This window comes from Ambystoma mexicanum, chromosome 9 (assembly GCF_040938575.1).
Source record: "Ambystoma mexicanum isolate Mex_15411 chromosome 9, UKY_AmexF1_1, whole genome shotgun sequence".
NCBI classification, from domain to species: domain Eukaryota; kingdom Metazoa; phylum Chordata; class Amphibia; order Caudata; family Ambystomatidae; genus Ambystoma; species Ambystoma mexicanum.
In genome coordinates this window covers 518,910,789-518,928,285 of record NC_090931.1, presented here as the reverse complement: position 1 = coordinate 518,928,285, position 17,497 = coordinate 518,910,789, and the positions used below count along the sequence as shown (strand labels likewise).

Here is a 17,497-nt window from a genome sequence, read left to right as displayed (position 1 = left end):
AAACTTGAGGGCTCTGGTTACTCACTCTAAAGCCCCAAAAACAGAATTTCTTAGCACCAACTACGCTGGATCACTTTCTCATGAAAGGGGTAGTTCACTCAGAAATGCTATGCTTTAAAACGATTGCCCATATTAAAAAATATATTTAAAGATTATTTTTACAAAAACTTGGCAAATGAGCTTCAGATTTGTGATTTTCAATGACTAGGTGTTGTGGCCTTAAAGGACAACAGGATGCTGCAGTGGGTGCAAGACAAACAGGTGGGCATAAACTTGGCTGAGTGCAACAGGGGAATTACTCACAGTTCATTTCAGGGCCCTCCCAGTTACATCACTGGGGGCAAGGTGTGCACAAAGATGGCACTCTCCAAGCTTCCAGGGCCCCCATGTTGCCTCATATGGCTTTGGACTTATGCCCTGGAAGCTGGAGTCATTAGGCTCTTCAGGGCCTCAGTTTCAATGGCTCCTTATAAGGAGGAGCGCTCTCGGTCGACCTGCTTGGTCTGGTGCTTCGCCAACCGGGTGGGAACGTTGTCTCGCGGAGCGCGGGCTCGCAAGATCTCGTTATGCCCAGATCTTGCGAGACCAGGCTCCCGCGATCACGTGACGTCCCCACAATAGGGGACATCAATTTTCTAAACTGAAGCAGTTTTGTTTAGTTGAAGCTAAGCTCTGCTCTCGTGGTAAGGGACCCCTAGTGGGAGCGTTTTCTTATTGCTGCTGGTATTGTCTATTGCTTTCCACCCAGGGGGGTTTAGGGCCTTCACAGTCCCCCGCAGTAACAGCAGACCTGCCTTGTTCATCTGACAGGTTCAGTGCAGCGACACAAATCGCATTTTATGCCACACTTCACCCACAAAATCCAGAGAAAGAATGGAGTGAAGAAGCCGGCATCTGTGTGCCGAACACCAGGCCTTGACAATACAGCGGAAGTTGCGCCTTTCAAGGGCCCGAAGCCAATCCGCTCACATGCTGGCAAAGGATCCAGGCTCCGGGTCACATTGCAAGACACCATGGCATTTGAAAACAAGAATTTCCCAACTAGCCCCTGCACTTTTCTATGCCGTCTGTGCTCCAATTCTGCAAGAAATAAAGACACATGAAAGAATTGGAAAATGTAAAATGCAATGAACAATGGCACAGGCCAAAACTAGTGGCTTTGCCAATTATGGTGTCTAATGGTGGTGCAATCTGATGGGAGGGCCAACCCTTTCGGTTACAGCACTGCAGACGCATATGTTAAGTACCCTGGCTATGCTTGGGCCCATCACTTAGCTCTGGGACATTACCAACCGGTTCGGCCCACCCACCTAGGTTAGCTCGCCTCACTGTTAATAAATAAATAACAATAAATAATGCAAGTCGACCCTAACATCTACCTGCACAGATATGACACTTTCAATTGTCCAAGTATATGGTGCTTACATTCTCAGTGTACACATTATTTGGGTCTTGATATGTTGTTTAATCTTTCGTATGAACTAATGGATTGCAAACTGTTAATGAGATTTTGTTTGTGCCCTTTGGGCTACTACTAAAAATGCATTAGTATAACATTTTACATTTTCTTCCTCGTTTCGACTGATATCAATGAATCCGCCTGTAAATCTGAGCTATACAAACGTGTATTTGGTGTTTTCCAGTGATGACAGCATGGGGTATCAGTATCCATTCACGTTACGAGTTGTCCAGAAGGATGGTAATTCCTGTGCATGGTGCCCTTGGTACAGGTAACTTGCTCTATTTTTTTAAGATATCCCCAACTTCACTATACAATTTTTAAATACTAAACAACATAAATAGCCAAATTTTCAAATAAGTTTAAGCTTGGTGTAATTACTGCACATATCTGGATTATAGCTGGAGTTATCTGAGACTTAGTTTTACTCCTCTAAGCATACATATGTAAGACTTTTGATTTGTAACTCTTAAACCATTAATTGAATAAATAGTATTGGTGTTTTGTTTGCTTTTCATGTTTGTTTAATTTTTCAGTCTGTACTGGAACTGATTACAACTACATGTAAACATGAAACAAATGATTGAAACTTCTTTTAGCACCCTCTATATTGTTATTATTAGCATGTCAATCTACCTAGAAAAATCACACATTCTACATGTGCTGGTATTGTATTGTGCATTGGCCAAAACAATGCTCAGATTCTAGCTGTAAATGCCTGCATTACATTGAGCAAAACAAAAGAGATGATGGCTGGAAGGTTTAGAATTAATCGTAACCTCTGGCGTTGCTCTGGGCAACCCTCCAGACCACCATTCATCGCCTGCCAAGCCATTACAAAATGGGAAAGACCATATGCAAATCATGATTGGTCCCACCCCAAAAGTGGCAGTCCAGCCAAACTCATTGGTCACATCCCTTTTGCACAACACCACAAGCATCCTCAGACATGTTTCGGCCTCATCAGTGAGGAGTAGTTTGGGTCTCTAGGCCCAGCAGGCACAGGACCCACATCTGGGCATATCCGTCCCACTCAGAGTGACTAAATCATACAAAAGAGGTGATGGCTGGAAGGATTAGAATTAATCTTAACCTCTAGCATTGCTCTGAGTCCTATTCAGACCTTTGTAAAGTGATAGTTCTACCATATTTGTTATTTAAAGCTGAAGTCTACAGTGATGTAAAATGGAAAGATTGGTGCACATGTTAAAAATATTATTTTAAGTTTTAATACTATACTCTTGTGTGGCACTCTTAGTCAACCACACCTGGATTGTTAATTCACAGTCTTGTTCAAAACCAAACTGAAAGCCTACCTCCTCGCCTCCAAGTTACCCTCTTAACCTACCTCTCATCTGTCTTCAAGCTCACATTTTCCCCTCGCCTGTAACCCGCCTCTGTCCCTCACTTTCTCAGCCTCCACTCTAGCACTTCATAAATCATGGTCACACCCCACCACAGTTGACCATAATGCCTGCCTGCACTTAAAAATGTCCAATGTTGGTTGTCCTTAATCTGTGTATTTCCACCTATGTATTGCCCCCAGTGACCCTTCCATTTACTCCCCTCCACAACCTGGTCAGAATGTCACTCAAACTCACCCCATTGTAAGATGCTCACTGCTTCCCGTCAAATCTGATATCAATTGTAGGTTCTTTTGTGATCAAAAGAGCATTGTTCCTTTGTGTATATAAATGAATTAAATTACACTGCTGGGTATTTAATATACCTTTTGATAAAAGGGCCTTCCCATTGTCTTCAGATCTTTACACTAGCAAGTCCTTATTTTCCAGATAGCTACCTCACGGGATGTCTGAATTAGAGACTATAAGAGAAATTCACTGTGATTTTTTTCACTTGTGATTGTCAGTTGCTCTCGATCCTCAAAATAGAATCTGTCATATACCGAATTTGCGGGCAGTAGGTTTTCCACAAGAGTGACTACTGCATGCAAAAAACACAAACCTTGATTATTCATCCAACACTTTCATAGTGGAGGCTGAATTATCTACCTGCAGTGATTTGCCCTAGCTTCAGGTGATCATGTACAGCATGAGCATTTCTGTTATTTAATTTTTTATTTCTAGCCCCGAGACAGCGGTGGGAATGTAAATGCAGCATTTTTAATGAAGTGACCTTTAAGGTTTGTTGTGTCATAGGTGTTCAACCAACACACATGATTACAGGTAGACCATGTATTTGAAAGTGTGCCCGTAACACTTAAAATGGAAGAAGGGTATGATAAAGTGCCCTAACTTTCTCACAAGGGTCGGAAACGTGTGGCTATGTAACCTGTGCGCTCTCCCGATGTTTCGGACTACTGCTCCCATGATCCTTCAAGATTAACTTTGCTGGACAGTGCTAATGGAAGTTGCTGTCCAAGATTTCTGAAAAGCCAAAGGTTGCAGAACCCCTGCTCTGGGGGTTCAGGAATGGGTGACCAAGTGGAACAGGTACCACCACCAGGTACATAATGTAGGACTCAGGGATTGCATGGGGAGGAAGGATCCCCATGTCTAACTTACTTTAATCCCTGAACCTTTTAGGGGCTTGTCGCAAAGGGCCTGAATGTCTACATGTCTCATTTAAGGAAGTCTGTGGAACCTTTAGCATTGCAGAACGTCATGGAGGTAACCTCCAGAGGGAACCACAACCCACAGTCCGATTTTCCAAAACAACTGCCTGCCTTATAGAAAGCAGCAAGCCCCACACCAGAGCTTACTTAGTGACTGGAATTTGGACAGACAAATCGGAGGTTCCAGCTGTCACATACATTACTGTGTAGTTCCGGGAAAGACAAAAGAATGCTCAAGTGGGCGGTCCTCGAAGCGCAACATTAAGGAAAAACCTGCAGGAGGAGATCCCAACCCAGTCACACTGCCAAGGTCTGACACACGTACAGCTGAAGCCAAAAGATAATTCCGGGGTGGGGTTAAGGCAAGTAGCAGGGCCAGAGTTTGGCGAGAGCAGAGACGAGGAGAAGGAGCCTGCTGGAGGCAGTGTTGTGGCTGGAGTAGAGAAGTGGACCGGGAGAGGAGAAGGAGGCAGTGACTTTAATGGGAACTGAGAAAGACGTTTGGTGAAGGAAGGAGGAGGTCAAGAGCTTCAGAAGAAAGGAGAGTCCCAATTGGTTGAGGATGTAGATTCTCTAAAAGTTCTGGAGATATCTTCCCCAGAGATGAGAGAAGCCTGAGGGGTTAGAAAACACAGGAACCCAGATGGTGGGTAACAGAGTTTGCAGAGATTGGGGAGAGAAGTTCCAGAGGTTGGACAAATGGAGACACAGAACTTGAAGGGGAGTCGCTGAGGAAATAGAACGTCGAGAACACCCAGATAAGGAAGGAGGTAGCAGCCAATGAGGAGACTTGATGAACCCTCCAGAGAAGAAAGAGTGGCTCCACAAACAAAATGTGGTGAAAATCTGGAAGTGAAAGAAGGAAGGCACCAAGGGAAGGCTGGAGTAGCGGAGAATCAGTGTGGAGACCTAGACAAACAGAGACGGAAGGTCCCACAGTTATGCTTTACATCTGACTGTCCGGTGAAGCAGGGAGGAGGAAAGAGCATGTGGAAGGGCGTTGAATAGGTGACATGATCTTAGAGTAGGAAATAAATCAGGATGAGAGCTGGAAGGACCCCAAAGAAAAGATATATATTTATGTCTGTCTACAAACACAACTAGTGGGTCCCAACTGGCTCCAATGCCCCTTCTTTCCTGTTCAATAAAGAAACTGGACATTGGCTTTGTGTTTCCTGTTGAATAATCAGTTGTGACAATGGGGCCGGAGCTGGCAGGGAACATTTCCCCATCCAAGATGGCAGCATCATCGTATGAGGCACTTACATGCAATGATGCCCAGAGCTTAAATTTGGTCTTGCCCATTAGTTTCCACATCGCAACTATTCTTTGCTGCAGGGACCCAGTTTCGGAACCCCATTCTCTCTATTTCCTGTTGTACTCTCTGCACAGCCCTCCCATTCTGCTCCAGATACTTGTCTTCTCTGTCTGCTCTATATTCCCTTCTATGCTCCACCAGCCCGCTCTGCCTTCCTGTTGCTCGTTCTGAGCCTGCTCCAGCCTTTCATCTCAGACTGTGTTCTGGACCTCCACTTCACAAATCTGAAGTGTCCCTACTCTGCATCCCAGAGGGTTTTTTCCCCTGCATTTACCCCCTCTTGCAATGTTCTCAGACATCACTCATTCTCCATCTATTTATACTAGCTGCAAGTACAGTGGATCTGTATAATCCTGCTTGCCTGCTAGACCCTCCATGAGAATACATACCAGGGGATCACTTTCTTTAATATCACTGTTATCTGGTGTTTCTGGAGGTATCGCTTTCCTCCAAATTGTATGAGCATCCCAGACAAGAGCCTAGACCAGCGCGATATGCACTGAAAAAAAGCATTTCCCTTTTAAATTTGCTGTTGAATGTGGACGCTGTCACTGGCACAACCACGTTCTGCTAGCCCTAGCCTCTGTACCACAATTTAGTCCTTGTTTCCGCGCGGACAGGAAGAGACACCTTGCACAGCACAAGTGTTTTTTTCTTGTGTTACTTGCCTCCAGCCTCCTTTGCCCGGTCCACCCGGCACATACCTGTCTCCGTGAACTTTTCTAGGTGTGTGTCCTATAAGGGTCATTTCTGGCATCAGATCCCCATGTGCTCTGCTTGAAATATCGCTGTTCTGACTACAGGTGGAACTGTTGCTCAATGTGCTACGCCTTGACATAACTGCAGCACTAAAGAACAAACTTGCATGGTGGTAGGAAATCTTTTCCAAGTTTCCCCTGGACCACCTGAAACCTTTCTCGGCAGGAAGGCAAAATTGAGATTTAAGCAATCAACTCTTCTGTATAGCATGCGAGAAAGGACACTCCTTCCTCAGGATTTCAACGGTTGGGCCAGGCCACACAGATCTGTTGAGCGCACAATGTCTCAAGGCCTAGGGGGATGCTACAGGTGCTTCCGCTGAGGGGATTTCTGGCTCTCGCACTGGGACTGAATCCGATGGGCCTTCGGGCTGTAGAACTATACCTTCGTTTGAGGGGCTTAGGAGCCCTGTTACCTGATCTGAACCCGAGGAGGCCCCTGCATGGAGGCCTTAGCCCAAATTTATCAAGCCTCCTGGGGTTTGCTCTGAGGTATCTCTGAGTACCGAACTGCAGCTCGAATGTCCTAAGCAACCTCCTTCTCCGGGCTCTGTGCCGGACTGTGGTTTGCAGGCAGTCCACCATCTTCTTACTGGCCTACCACTGACAAGATGGCAGCTAGGACGGAAAGCAGCACACCACACTCTTGTGACAGATCAATCCTCCTCAGCAGGTGGATCTTCATCACATGGTTGATTTACCCCAGGCTACTCTGAGGCTTAACTTTTCCCCCAGGGTGGATTGGCCTCCTTTGAAATCCTGTGGTTCATTGTCAACTGTTAGTCTTCCAGCTCTCTCGGTACTTTGAGGCATCGTTGCTCCAACAAGTCAGGCTCCTTGTGTGCCGGCTATGGCTAAATGGGCTCTGTCCTCAGTGACTCCTTGCCCAGGAACTGAAGTGACTTATGCATGTGAGGAATGATTTTCTGAAAGCTTGAACGGTCTCATGAAGCCCTGAACATCCTCTGAGGAATTATCAGACAGATTCTGCTAGAAGATTGGCAGTCTCGCACTGAGCTGCCTCCTCAACCTGTCATTTATGCCTCCTCCACCGCCTCTCCAGTCTCAGTGCCTTCTACTTCCCAGGCCTCACAGCTCCCACAGGATCCACAAACTCCTTCAGACACAGGGGAAGCCCCTTCAGGGGACCTTGCTCTTTCATATACCAATCCTGCAGTAGCAGTACCAAATAAGTTCTCTGCCAGCCAGGGACAGGACGCTGATTACAGTGGGGAGAAGGCCAGAATATCTTTATCGACAAAGGTTTTTCACAATAGGCTGACCGGCCATGCGAATTCCTGGGCATCACAGATCCCCAGCAAGATCAACCTGAGAGTTGAGTGCTGGCATAGTTACTGTCCTTCCAGTCTACAGGCCATTCATGGACCCCTTCACAAAAGTACTTGCTGGCTGTTGCAGGGAATATCTGGCATGAGCCCTATTCTTCCTAGCCCAATGGTAAAAGAGTTTTAGTGTGTTTACATTGTTATATGCAATCAGATTCAGAATGTCCACTGATGTTGGTGCATCCTGGGGCTCCCTCTTCTGTGATGGTAGCAGCCTCATTGTATGCAAAGTCTTCTTCTTCCAGCTCCTCTTCTTGCTCTACTTCTGTGCTCCGCAAAGAGAACAAGCTTCTCGACTCTTACAGCTGTAAGGTGTACTTAAATGCAATCTTGAATTGATGCCCAGCAAACATAGATGACATTTTGTCAGCCAAAAAATAAATAATTATGGCACAGGATCCAGTAGAACCAAAGACGGCTTTTAAGCCAGGCTTAACAGAGGCTTAAATAGTGTCTCAAGACTTCCAGAAATCGTCTGTCAGCCATAGAGATTTGCCAGCTGTGGTATTTGCAATGATGTGGAGGTAGGCATGGATGCAGTCTACCAAATTTACATCTGATGTACAAGAAATAAACTTAGACCTACTATTTGAAGACTTTGAATGGTTTCATTCATGGACGGATGACCAGCTAAATAAAATAAAAACACTCTGAAATTGGCTAATGAAACCTTTTAACAAGCACAAAACAGGGGCACGGCAAGGCCCAGGTCGTGTGGAGGTTTCTCTGGATATCAGGAGATGAGAGCCAGGCAACCGTAAGCGGTTGCCCAGCAAGTGAAGGCACATGCAATCTAGGCCAGCATCTAAGCGTTTCTACTTCTCCCTCCTCCTCACTGGCCTCCAATAACAAAAACAGTCGTGGCTGCATCCAGGTCCACGATCACGATTCTTGCCTTTGCAGGTACACTTGCACTCCATCAGGAGTTTGTGACACCTCTTCTCAGACCATTGGCTTCTTTGGTGGTTTCCAAAGGATTTATTCTTTCCTTCCATCTCCTCCCCCCTCTCGTAAATGGGTTCCCCAGAACTACTGAAAGTTGCACAATTGCTTAAATCCTGAGCAGTGGAAGTGATTTCCCTCCTTAGATAGGGACAAGGGGCTTCTATTCACAATATTTACAGTTCTGCAAATTCAAGGTAGGAGACCAGGAGTTCCTAGTATACCTATCAATATCAGGAAACACATTGCTGGCCCAACTGCATGGACCATATCTGGTCCCCAAAGTCATTACCAACCTCCATTATAGAATCCAATTACCACAGTGATGAAAACGTTCACAAATCTACCATGTTAATGGGTTTGAAGGCGTGTAAGGAAATGGATGATCCAATGTTGGTGGGCAGAGAATATTGAGAAGCTCCAGAAGATTCTCTCAATTCCTGCTTACAGTTGATGATTCTCATGTGTCTGAAACCATAGCAGCCTTGCAAACACTGAGATCTTTGTAACTATTTCTGAAATGCATTTTCAGATAAGCCAGGAAATAAAGTTTTTTCCAACACATATTTACTCCATTGGGAAGCCCTTCCAAATACAGGCGTATTTACTTCCTGATGCAAGACATTCGGTAGTTCACCAAGAGGTCAAAAAGATGTTGGATATCCAGGTCATCAAGCTCTACAAGAGTAATTGCACATCTCCCATTGAGAAAATCTTATTGGTGGTTCTGCATTGACTTTCAGGAGGTATGTGACCTCTCACTTAAACACTATGCCTACAAATGACGTGAAGACTGAGAGAAGAACAATTCTAATGGAATCCTGCTTCCCACAGATTCCTCACCTATGATATCTATCACAGCAGCTGCTCTTCAGAAACTTTTCGGGCACCAGGGAGTGCTGAGCGGCTTTGCATCAACTCTACTTGCCGCCTCTATGGGCCCCATGTCAGACATGACACCCAGGCCTGTATATATCTAGGTGCAGTGACCTTCAGTTCCTTTTCCCCCCACACTCTGTGCTCGCATCATGAACAACATTTCATTTTGAAATTTTTCTTGGTTTAGCACCATGCTGAACTACGCAAAGGCCCTTGATTTCAAGCCATACGCTGACTGCAGATGCCAAATGTCGATTTCCAACCCCCCCGCAGAATTTGTCTTTACTGTCTATGGGAGGCACCTGACACACAGGACTGCAAGCTGTGTCAGTTAGTACACCCAAAGGGGTTACAAGAGCTGGCTGTGAAGCTGTTTGCTTTTTCCCCATAAGGAAAGGAAACATTGGGACGGACCGTTCAAGGTCGCTGGATGCGGAGTGAGGTACTGAAGACTGTTTCAGAGTCTGAAAATCTGAAAAGACAGAAACGCTGCAATAGGTGCTGCTCCCCATTGGTGCCTCTTCTACCACTCAAAGAAGATGAGTCGCGTTCCAAGGACTACTCTGACGACACTGCGCCAGAGATGCCATTCCGAACCCAATCCTCTGCCAGAGGAATGTTAGGCATTTAGAAAGGGGCTTGACAGCTTTGCTAATGCCCCAGCACCTATGTTGCTGGCAGGGATCCTACACTCTGCCACGGCTCCCCCAGGTGAAGACCGTTCGCTGTGATGAACCACTCTGTCTACTGACATTGGTCACGCTGCGCCAGCACGCTCTTCCACAAGCTCTACAGCACTGTTGGTGTCGACGTTCCTTAGAAATAAGCTCAGTTTCCTATGGGAGCATTTATATCAAAGATGGGGGACGTCTCTGATGAGGAGGGTGATCCCATCGCTTTTGGGCTGAAACCTTAATGGCCTAAAGAAGTTCGGGATTTCCCTGAGGAATTATATGGGGAAAATGGAGATATGATGGACCTCGCCTCCAATTTACAAGATGCAAGCGGGTTGGTCACATCTGTTACCTACGCCAACTCCAGAGAATCTAAAGGCTACCTTGCAACGACTGATGGCAAAGGCTGTGGAGACCTTGGGTTTGTCAGCTCCTTCCAGACCGATGGTTGCTGATGAATGTTCTGGGCGAAGGCCCTCTGAGGGTAACCTTATTGCCCTTCAACCAGGCAGTAGAGGCCCCCCGGTGTTGGAGATCTTGGAGAAACCAGTTCAGTCCAACTATCGACTGAGCCTTAGCAAAGAAGCCCAGACCAGCACCCTCAGATCAGTTGTTTCCTTCTTTAAACACCTCTCCTGATGGTCTAGTGGTTTAAGCTACTACACCAAGCATGAAGTGTCCTCTTTCCCCGCCTTGTCTCCTGACAAGAGAGCAAGAGGCTGAATGACTGTGGACGCAAGATTTTTGTTTCAGGCAGTCTGTGTCTGAGAGCAATTAATGCTTTATGTGCCCTAGCGAAATTCTCCTTTGGCCTCTAGTTGGCGGTCTCGGGAGCCACTGGGCATTTACCTACCGGTGAGGTAAGAGAGGGCTATGAGGCCCTGGTCAAGGATGGTAGAGAGGCAACAAGCCAAATACTACAGTCTGGCCTCAACACAGTTGACTCTGTAGCCCATGCCATGGCAACATTGACAGTTCTGAGGAGGTACTCCTGGATGGGAACCTCTGGTTTCACCCCAGGTGTTTAGGCAAAGCTCCTGGACTTGCCGTTTGACTGCAATAACCTGTTTGGGGAAAAGGCTAATGAGTCTCCCCAAAGGTTTCATTCCTCAAAGGTGACAGCCAAGTCCCTGGGTATGGCGGTGCAGCAGCCCACTGCCCCAAAGGATCGAGGTAGGGGATTTCAACACATCTTCTCTAATGCCCATAAGGCAGTCTCCTTCAGGCAAGCAACAACAGTGCTGCAAGGCCAGTGGAAGGGCCGGGGTACTGCAGGAAGTGGCTTGTCTGTCCTGACTGTGCCCTCAACAGCCCTGCGCACGAAGCCACTGTGACGGAGGTTTCCACGGCTTCATCCATGCAGGGACATGCATATCCCTGTTTGGCACTGAATGGTGTCTCACCACATCAGACACCAGGACCTTGCAGTTCATTCAGCAGGGATTATGCCTGCCTTTTGCTTAACGCCCACCAGATCATCCTCCCTCCAACCAATTTTTGCATCCCGACCCTCACCTTTTGGAAGAGGTTCGTCGGCTTCTGGCGAAAGTTTCTATACAAGAGGTGGACTACTCAGAAGAAGGCAAAGGCTTGTACTGCGTCTATTTTCTGCTACTAAAGAAAGATGGGGGCTTGAGTCCTATACTGGATCTGTGGTTCATGAACTTTTACCTGCACAAGGACAAGTTCAAGGTGGTTACACTGGCCCAGATCCTCCAAGCCCTCAGCCTGCAGGACTTGCTGACATCACATATCTTCAGAATACCTATTTCCTTGTGCCAGTGCACCTAAAGCACAGGAAGTACCTGAGATTTGTTGTGGGCCATTGTCACTACCAGTCCAAGGTCCTGTCGTTGTGTCCATCTTTGGCACCCCGGGTCTTCACCAAGCTGCTGGCAGTGGTAGCAGCACTCCTCAGGAGAGAAGACATTGCTGGCTTCCCCTGAATGACTGTCTCATCCGAGCTTGCTAGCTAGGCCAGGTGTTGGCACATTTGTCCAGCTCGCGCAGCCTGTTGCCCAGCTTGGGCATCTCCTTTAACTTAAAGAAACTTTAGGTCTTGCTGTACCAGTCCCTCTGATGGTCTTTGGGTGGGAAGACCCTGTCCAGGAGAGTGTTTAAGACTAAGTGGCGAACATCTTCTAGGTAGTTCATGTCCTCCAGTCACAGGAGAGGGTTCCAGCCTCGGCCTTCCTGCACTTGCTGGATCTCATGGCCTCCTGCATTCTTGTAGTACGGAAGGCCCAGCTGCGCACTAGGTTGTTTCATTGGCTTCTCTGTTGTCAATGGTCTCAGTTACAGGGGCTCACATCAGACCTTTTACTAGTCTCAGCAAGAGTATTCTGGGAGCTAGCGTGGTAGTCTCTGAGAGACATCCTGTTGAAAGGGCTGTTGGTTCCCTAGCCCCAACAAACAATAATTACGGGTGTGTCCTTAAAAGACTAAAATGCTTACCTGCAAGACCTGAAGTTGAGCGCCATGTGGTCTCCATCAGAGTCCCGAGAAACCTTCAACTTGTTGGAATTGAGAGCGATCAGGTCCTGGTCGCAATCCTTCCTTCGGTATGGGGAAAGCAAACTCAGTAGCCATGCACTACCTCAACAAGCTAGGGGGTGTAGGGTCCTTGCCTCTGTGCAGAAAAGCAATATAATTGGGGCTTTGGGCGCTGGAGAAAGACATGTCTCTGACGGTAGCTCATCTCTCTCTGGGACGGAGAACATCATTGACAATGCCACAGACTTTGGCTTCCAATGAGTGGGAGCTCTGCTAGTAAGTCCTGGAGGAGATACCTTTAATTCCACTGGTTTTAAGGAGGCTATGCCTCTTCGGACCTACGTTGATTTTGATCACTGCTGGCAGAGTTTTGAGGTGAAACTTTGTAAATTGGACAAAAATATTGCTATATTGGGTTAAGTATGATATTAGTAAGTTGTAGGAAATTAGCATGCACTGGTAAAAACCAGTGAAATTCACAGAACACTTTTTGTTAAAGGGACGTTATCCCTCCCGATGGGCTGGGCCTCTTCCACGACTTCGATGAGCTCTTCTTCAGAGGTCGTGTCCGTATCCACGATGGCCACCAGCCCCTCCCCCACCTTTTCCAACGAGGACTTCGTGGGGGTCTTCTCAATGGGCCTGAAAGACGACTCCCTCCACGGTGGCAGGGAGACTTTGGGTCCTGAGGTCGCCTCCACTGGTGTAGCCTCCACAGGCTGAGCCAGGGCCGCGGCGACATCCTCAATCGAGGTCTTAGCAGGGTGAATTAAGGCCATCGTCACCTTCTGTACGCCTGGGGCCTTCTCCTTGGGGGGAGGGTCCGAGCCTCGCTCCCCCTCTGCCGGAATCTTTGAGATCGACCGGGGCCTCTCCAGAAGCTTTGCCGGGTTCTCGGACTTCCTCTTACCCGAGCCAGAGCGTTGGCTTGTGGTTGATGGCGCCGGGGAGGATGCGCCCTGCCTGGCAGCCAAGGAGCCCGACCGTTCGGCGCTCCCGGTGCCCGCGGACTCGCAGTGCTTAGCCTTTTGTTGGTCCCCCGTCGCTGGGGCGCCCTCACAGGACTTAGAAGACCGCTCGGACTTCTTTTTCTTCTTCTTGCCTGACGGAGTCTTCCCTTCCAGCCAGTTGGCGAGACGGAGGTGGCGATCCTTCATGGTCCGCTCCGACATGTTCCCACAAAACGCACAGTCCTTCTCCGTGTGCGTCTTGTCCTCATGGAGACAGTAGAGGCATAACGAATGCTCGTCCTCCTTGAAAACATTCTGAAGCTGGCATCCAGGGCAGGTCCTGAACAGCTTCCCGGGCGTCGAGCTTCCTTTCTCCTGGGCCATGTCCGGGGTAGGCCTCGGAACTTCTGGTATCCTCCAAAAGCATAACTCGACGAAATCTTCACCCTTGAGGGGCGTAGAAAACTCCGAAACGGATCCCTGTTGATCGGATATAGAAACGGTGGAGCTTGAGGCTCTATTTAACCGAAAAATGAGAAAAATCTCCTGAAAAAGCGCGAAAATGCAGCAAAAGCTCGAGAGCTACAGCACGAGGACTCCCAACACTTCAACGTGCGGTAAAAATCTGAGGATGGCTGCCAGAGGCGGGGCTTAGGGAGAGGGCAGTCATTGGCTGGGGGCAGTATGACCGAGACCAGTGATTGGTTACTACTAAGAAAGACAGATCAGAAACAAACTGATACTGATTTTTTTCTATACCAAGGATTCCCGGCCTGACAACAGGGAATATTCATGAGCATGTGAATCCATGCCAGACCCATACTGGAGAACAACAGTTACAGGTAAGTAACTTGTTCCTTAAATTGCACTAATAAAAACCTATGCAATTCAATGAAAAATCTTTGTTAAAGGGATGTTATGGTTACAAGTAAAACCGATAAACCTCAGAAATTTGGCAGTTATGGTAAGCTAAGCAACCATAACTTGCACCACTACCGTGCACTGCTAAGACTAACATCCAGGACATGAAAGATGACATCTCAAATGTCATTGATGTTCAGATGGCCATGGGTACTAGCGGTTTTGAAAGGTTTCATTATAGGCCCCACATATATTAGATGGGTGAAGCTACTATACAGTAACCCGGTGGCTAGGGTTAAAACTGGCACCATCACAGTGGCCAAAGAAATTAAAACTCTTGGGGTCTATCTAGACTCCACACTCTCGCTCAAAAGAAAGGTGAAAGCCACAGCCTCAGACACAGTTTATACAAATAAACTCATCAATGCCTGCAAACCCTTTCTCTCACCATCCAGCTGCATTACCCTAGCCAGAGCGCTAGTGCTCTCAAAAATTGACTACTGTAATACTCTTTCGAATGGATTGTGTCCTCCCACGTATTCCTCATCTTATGATAACTCGTTGTCTCCAGCTTCGCTGCTTCGGAAAAAAATATTCTCTCGGCAGAGGGCGCTGTGCTCGAGGTCGTGGCGTTGATTGTCCCTCGACGGACTCCGTACTCTGTCGACGTCACCGATGGTATAAATAGCTCGAGCCGCGCTCGTTGCTTCAGTTCCGTTTTTCCGATCGCTTCGCTATCGAGAGCGGCGCGCTTCAGATTTTCTGTGAAGAAAATGTCATCTTCGACTCCTTCGACACCCAAGACTGGGTTCAAGAAGTGTGTAGATTGTGGATCAAAAATGTCGATCACGGATCCCCACCGGGTTTGTCTCTGGTGTCTCGGTTCCAGTCACCGAACCGACGACTGCGGTTCCTACCAATCCATGACCGAGAAAGCTCTTCGTGAGAGGAGAGGTAAACTGTCGGTGGGGAGGGAAGCCTCTAAGAAGGCTACGTCTAAAAAACATAAGAAAGCGACTGATTCGAAGGAATCGGATCGCCATAGGCACTCCAAGAGATCTCGATCTAGGAGTGGATCGAGACACTCTTCGTCATCGTCTAAAAAAATGAAGAGGAGACATAGATCTCCCTCATCATCATCTTCTTCAGAGTCGACCGAAGAAATTTGATGTCCGACAAAATTGGATTCTCCCAGTAAATGGGAAGAATTCCATAAAAAGATGATGGAGGTTTTCGAGAACACGACCCCGACCCCCTCGAAAGAACCTCGAAAAAGCCATACCCCTAAGGTTGCTCCATTGGACGACAAAGGGAAGCCCAAGACTACCACGGTAAAAACAAGTAGTGTCGAGGATACTAAAAAAACTCGCGTCGACGCCAAGCCGTCGAAGACTCTTCGAGAGTCTAGCACTTCTCCGGTGCCATACAAAAAACACAAGTCGTTGAAGGCTTCGACGACTTAATCGACGCCGTCGGCGTCGACCGTTTCGGCACCAAAACCAAAAACATCCTCAACGCCCGTGTCGAAGTCATCTTCGAAGTCATCGAAGACTCCTTCGACAACTTCGAAGGATTTATCAATCCCTTCGATGCGTATGGTAGAAGAAGAAAGGAGGTTCACTCCTTTGCACAGGTCAGACTTTTTTAAGTCCATGTCCTCAATTTATGAGGAATCTGGCTCAGAAGAAGACAAAGTTACTCCTTTTGGAGTTTCTTATGGCACAAAGCAAGTTCCTGAGGAACTTATTGACCAGGAATGTAGAATGAGAGACCTGAGTGACACTCTACATTCTGCCAGTGGAATTGACACCTCCCCAGAATTAGAGTTTGTCAGACCTTATCCTGCAGAGCATGCAGATGCTGGGTACAGGGGTCTTATGACCAGAGTAATAGAATATATGGGTTAGGTTAACACTTCACCCGTTTTTGAACAGGATGACATGACGGATATAATTGTCAGAGGGCCTCAAAAAGATCAAGTTCTCCCCTTTCACAGGGCTCTTCAGAGGACAGTGGAGAAAACTGGGATAGACCTGAGAGTATTGCTGCTGCAGATAGCACTTTTCCCAAAAAATATAGACCAGCTGGAACGAATCCTGAATACTTAAATAAGCATCCGACTCCAGAAAGTCTATTCATTCAGGCAGCATTTACATCGAAACAAACTGCATAGCCCACTATTCCTCCAGATAGAGAGGATAAAAAAGTTGACGTATGGGCATGTAAAGTTTTCACGTCAGACAGTATGGCCCTTATATCGACAAATGTCACCTGTACCCTGACCAGGTTTACCCATACCCTGTAGGACTGTATTTCGGCGGCGGCTGATCATATTCCGGAAGGCGAGGAAAGGGAAGGCTTCCTGAATATAGTCAAAGACGGGAAGGAGGCAATGGGGGAATGTCTCCAGTCTGGACTGGATACTGCTGATAGTATCAGCAGGTCCATGGCTGCAAGCATTGTGCTATGCAGATTTGCGTGGTTGAGGAAGTCGGGGTTTGCACCAGATGTGCAAGCCAGACTCCTTAACGTGCCCTTTGATGGCTCGAGGCTGTTTGGAAGCAAGGCTGATGAAAGCCTAGAAAAACTTCAGACCTCGAAAGTGGCAGCTAAATCACTTAGCATCTCTATGCGCCAGCCTCTAAAACCCTATTCCGGCTCATCTTCCTGGAGGGGTCATTCTTTTCGATACTACTCCTCTTTTGGTAGAGGAAGAGGACAGGCTTCTCAAAGGGGCAAAAGAAACTTCCCTCGTGGAGCATGAGGAAGAGGTGCAAAATCAGCCTCAGGAGCGGCATCTGTACCCTCAGCCACTCTTGCAGCCGCCTCCAAATCCCTTTGAGACCTTGTTGCACAAAACACCAGTGGTAGGCAGGATCTCTCAGCATCTGAAGGAATGGCGGGACATTACCTCAGATGCTTGGGCACTGGAAACAGTCTCCACTTTCTAAAAAGGCCTCAGAATCATCCACCGGGAGCCAACTCTGTCAAAATTCCAGATCCGCTCCTGTTGCAGGAAATTTTAACCCTGCTAGAGAAAGGTGCCATAGAACTGGAGGAACAGGGGTTGGTACTCCCCATATTTTCTCATTCAAAAAAAGGACGGAGGACTGAGACCCATCTTGGACTTGAGAAACTTGAACAAGTTCCTCACGAAGGACAAGTTCAAGATGGTGACTCTTTCTCAGATCCTTCAGGCTCTCCAACTCCAAGATTGGTTGGTATCATTGGACCTTCAGGAT

General features: G+C 47.4%; 1 protein-coding gene across 2 annotated transcripts in view; it reads left to right on the top strand.

Annotated features, from left to right (window-relative positions):
- Positions 1-17,497, top strand: part of USP32 (ubiquitin specific peptidase 32) — a 3,569,419-nt gene that overhangs the window by 3,202,852 nt on the left and 349,070 nt on the right. For both annotated transcript variants that reach the window (XM_069615070.1, XM_069615069.1), the window contains exon 28: positions 1,644-1,730. In XM_069615070.1, coding sequence (XP_069471171.1) covers positions 1,644-1,730 — 87 coding nt within the window. The remainder of the gene's footprint in view (positions 1-1,643; positions 1,731-17,497) is intronic.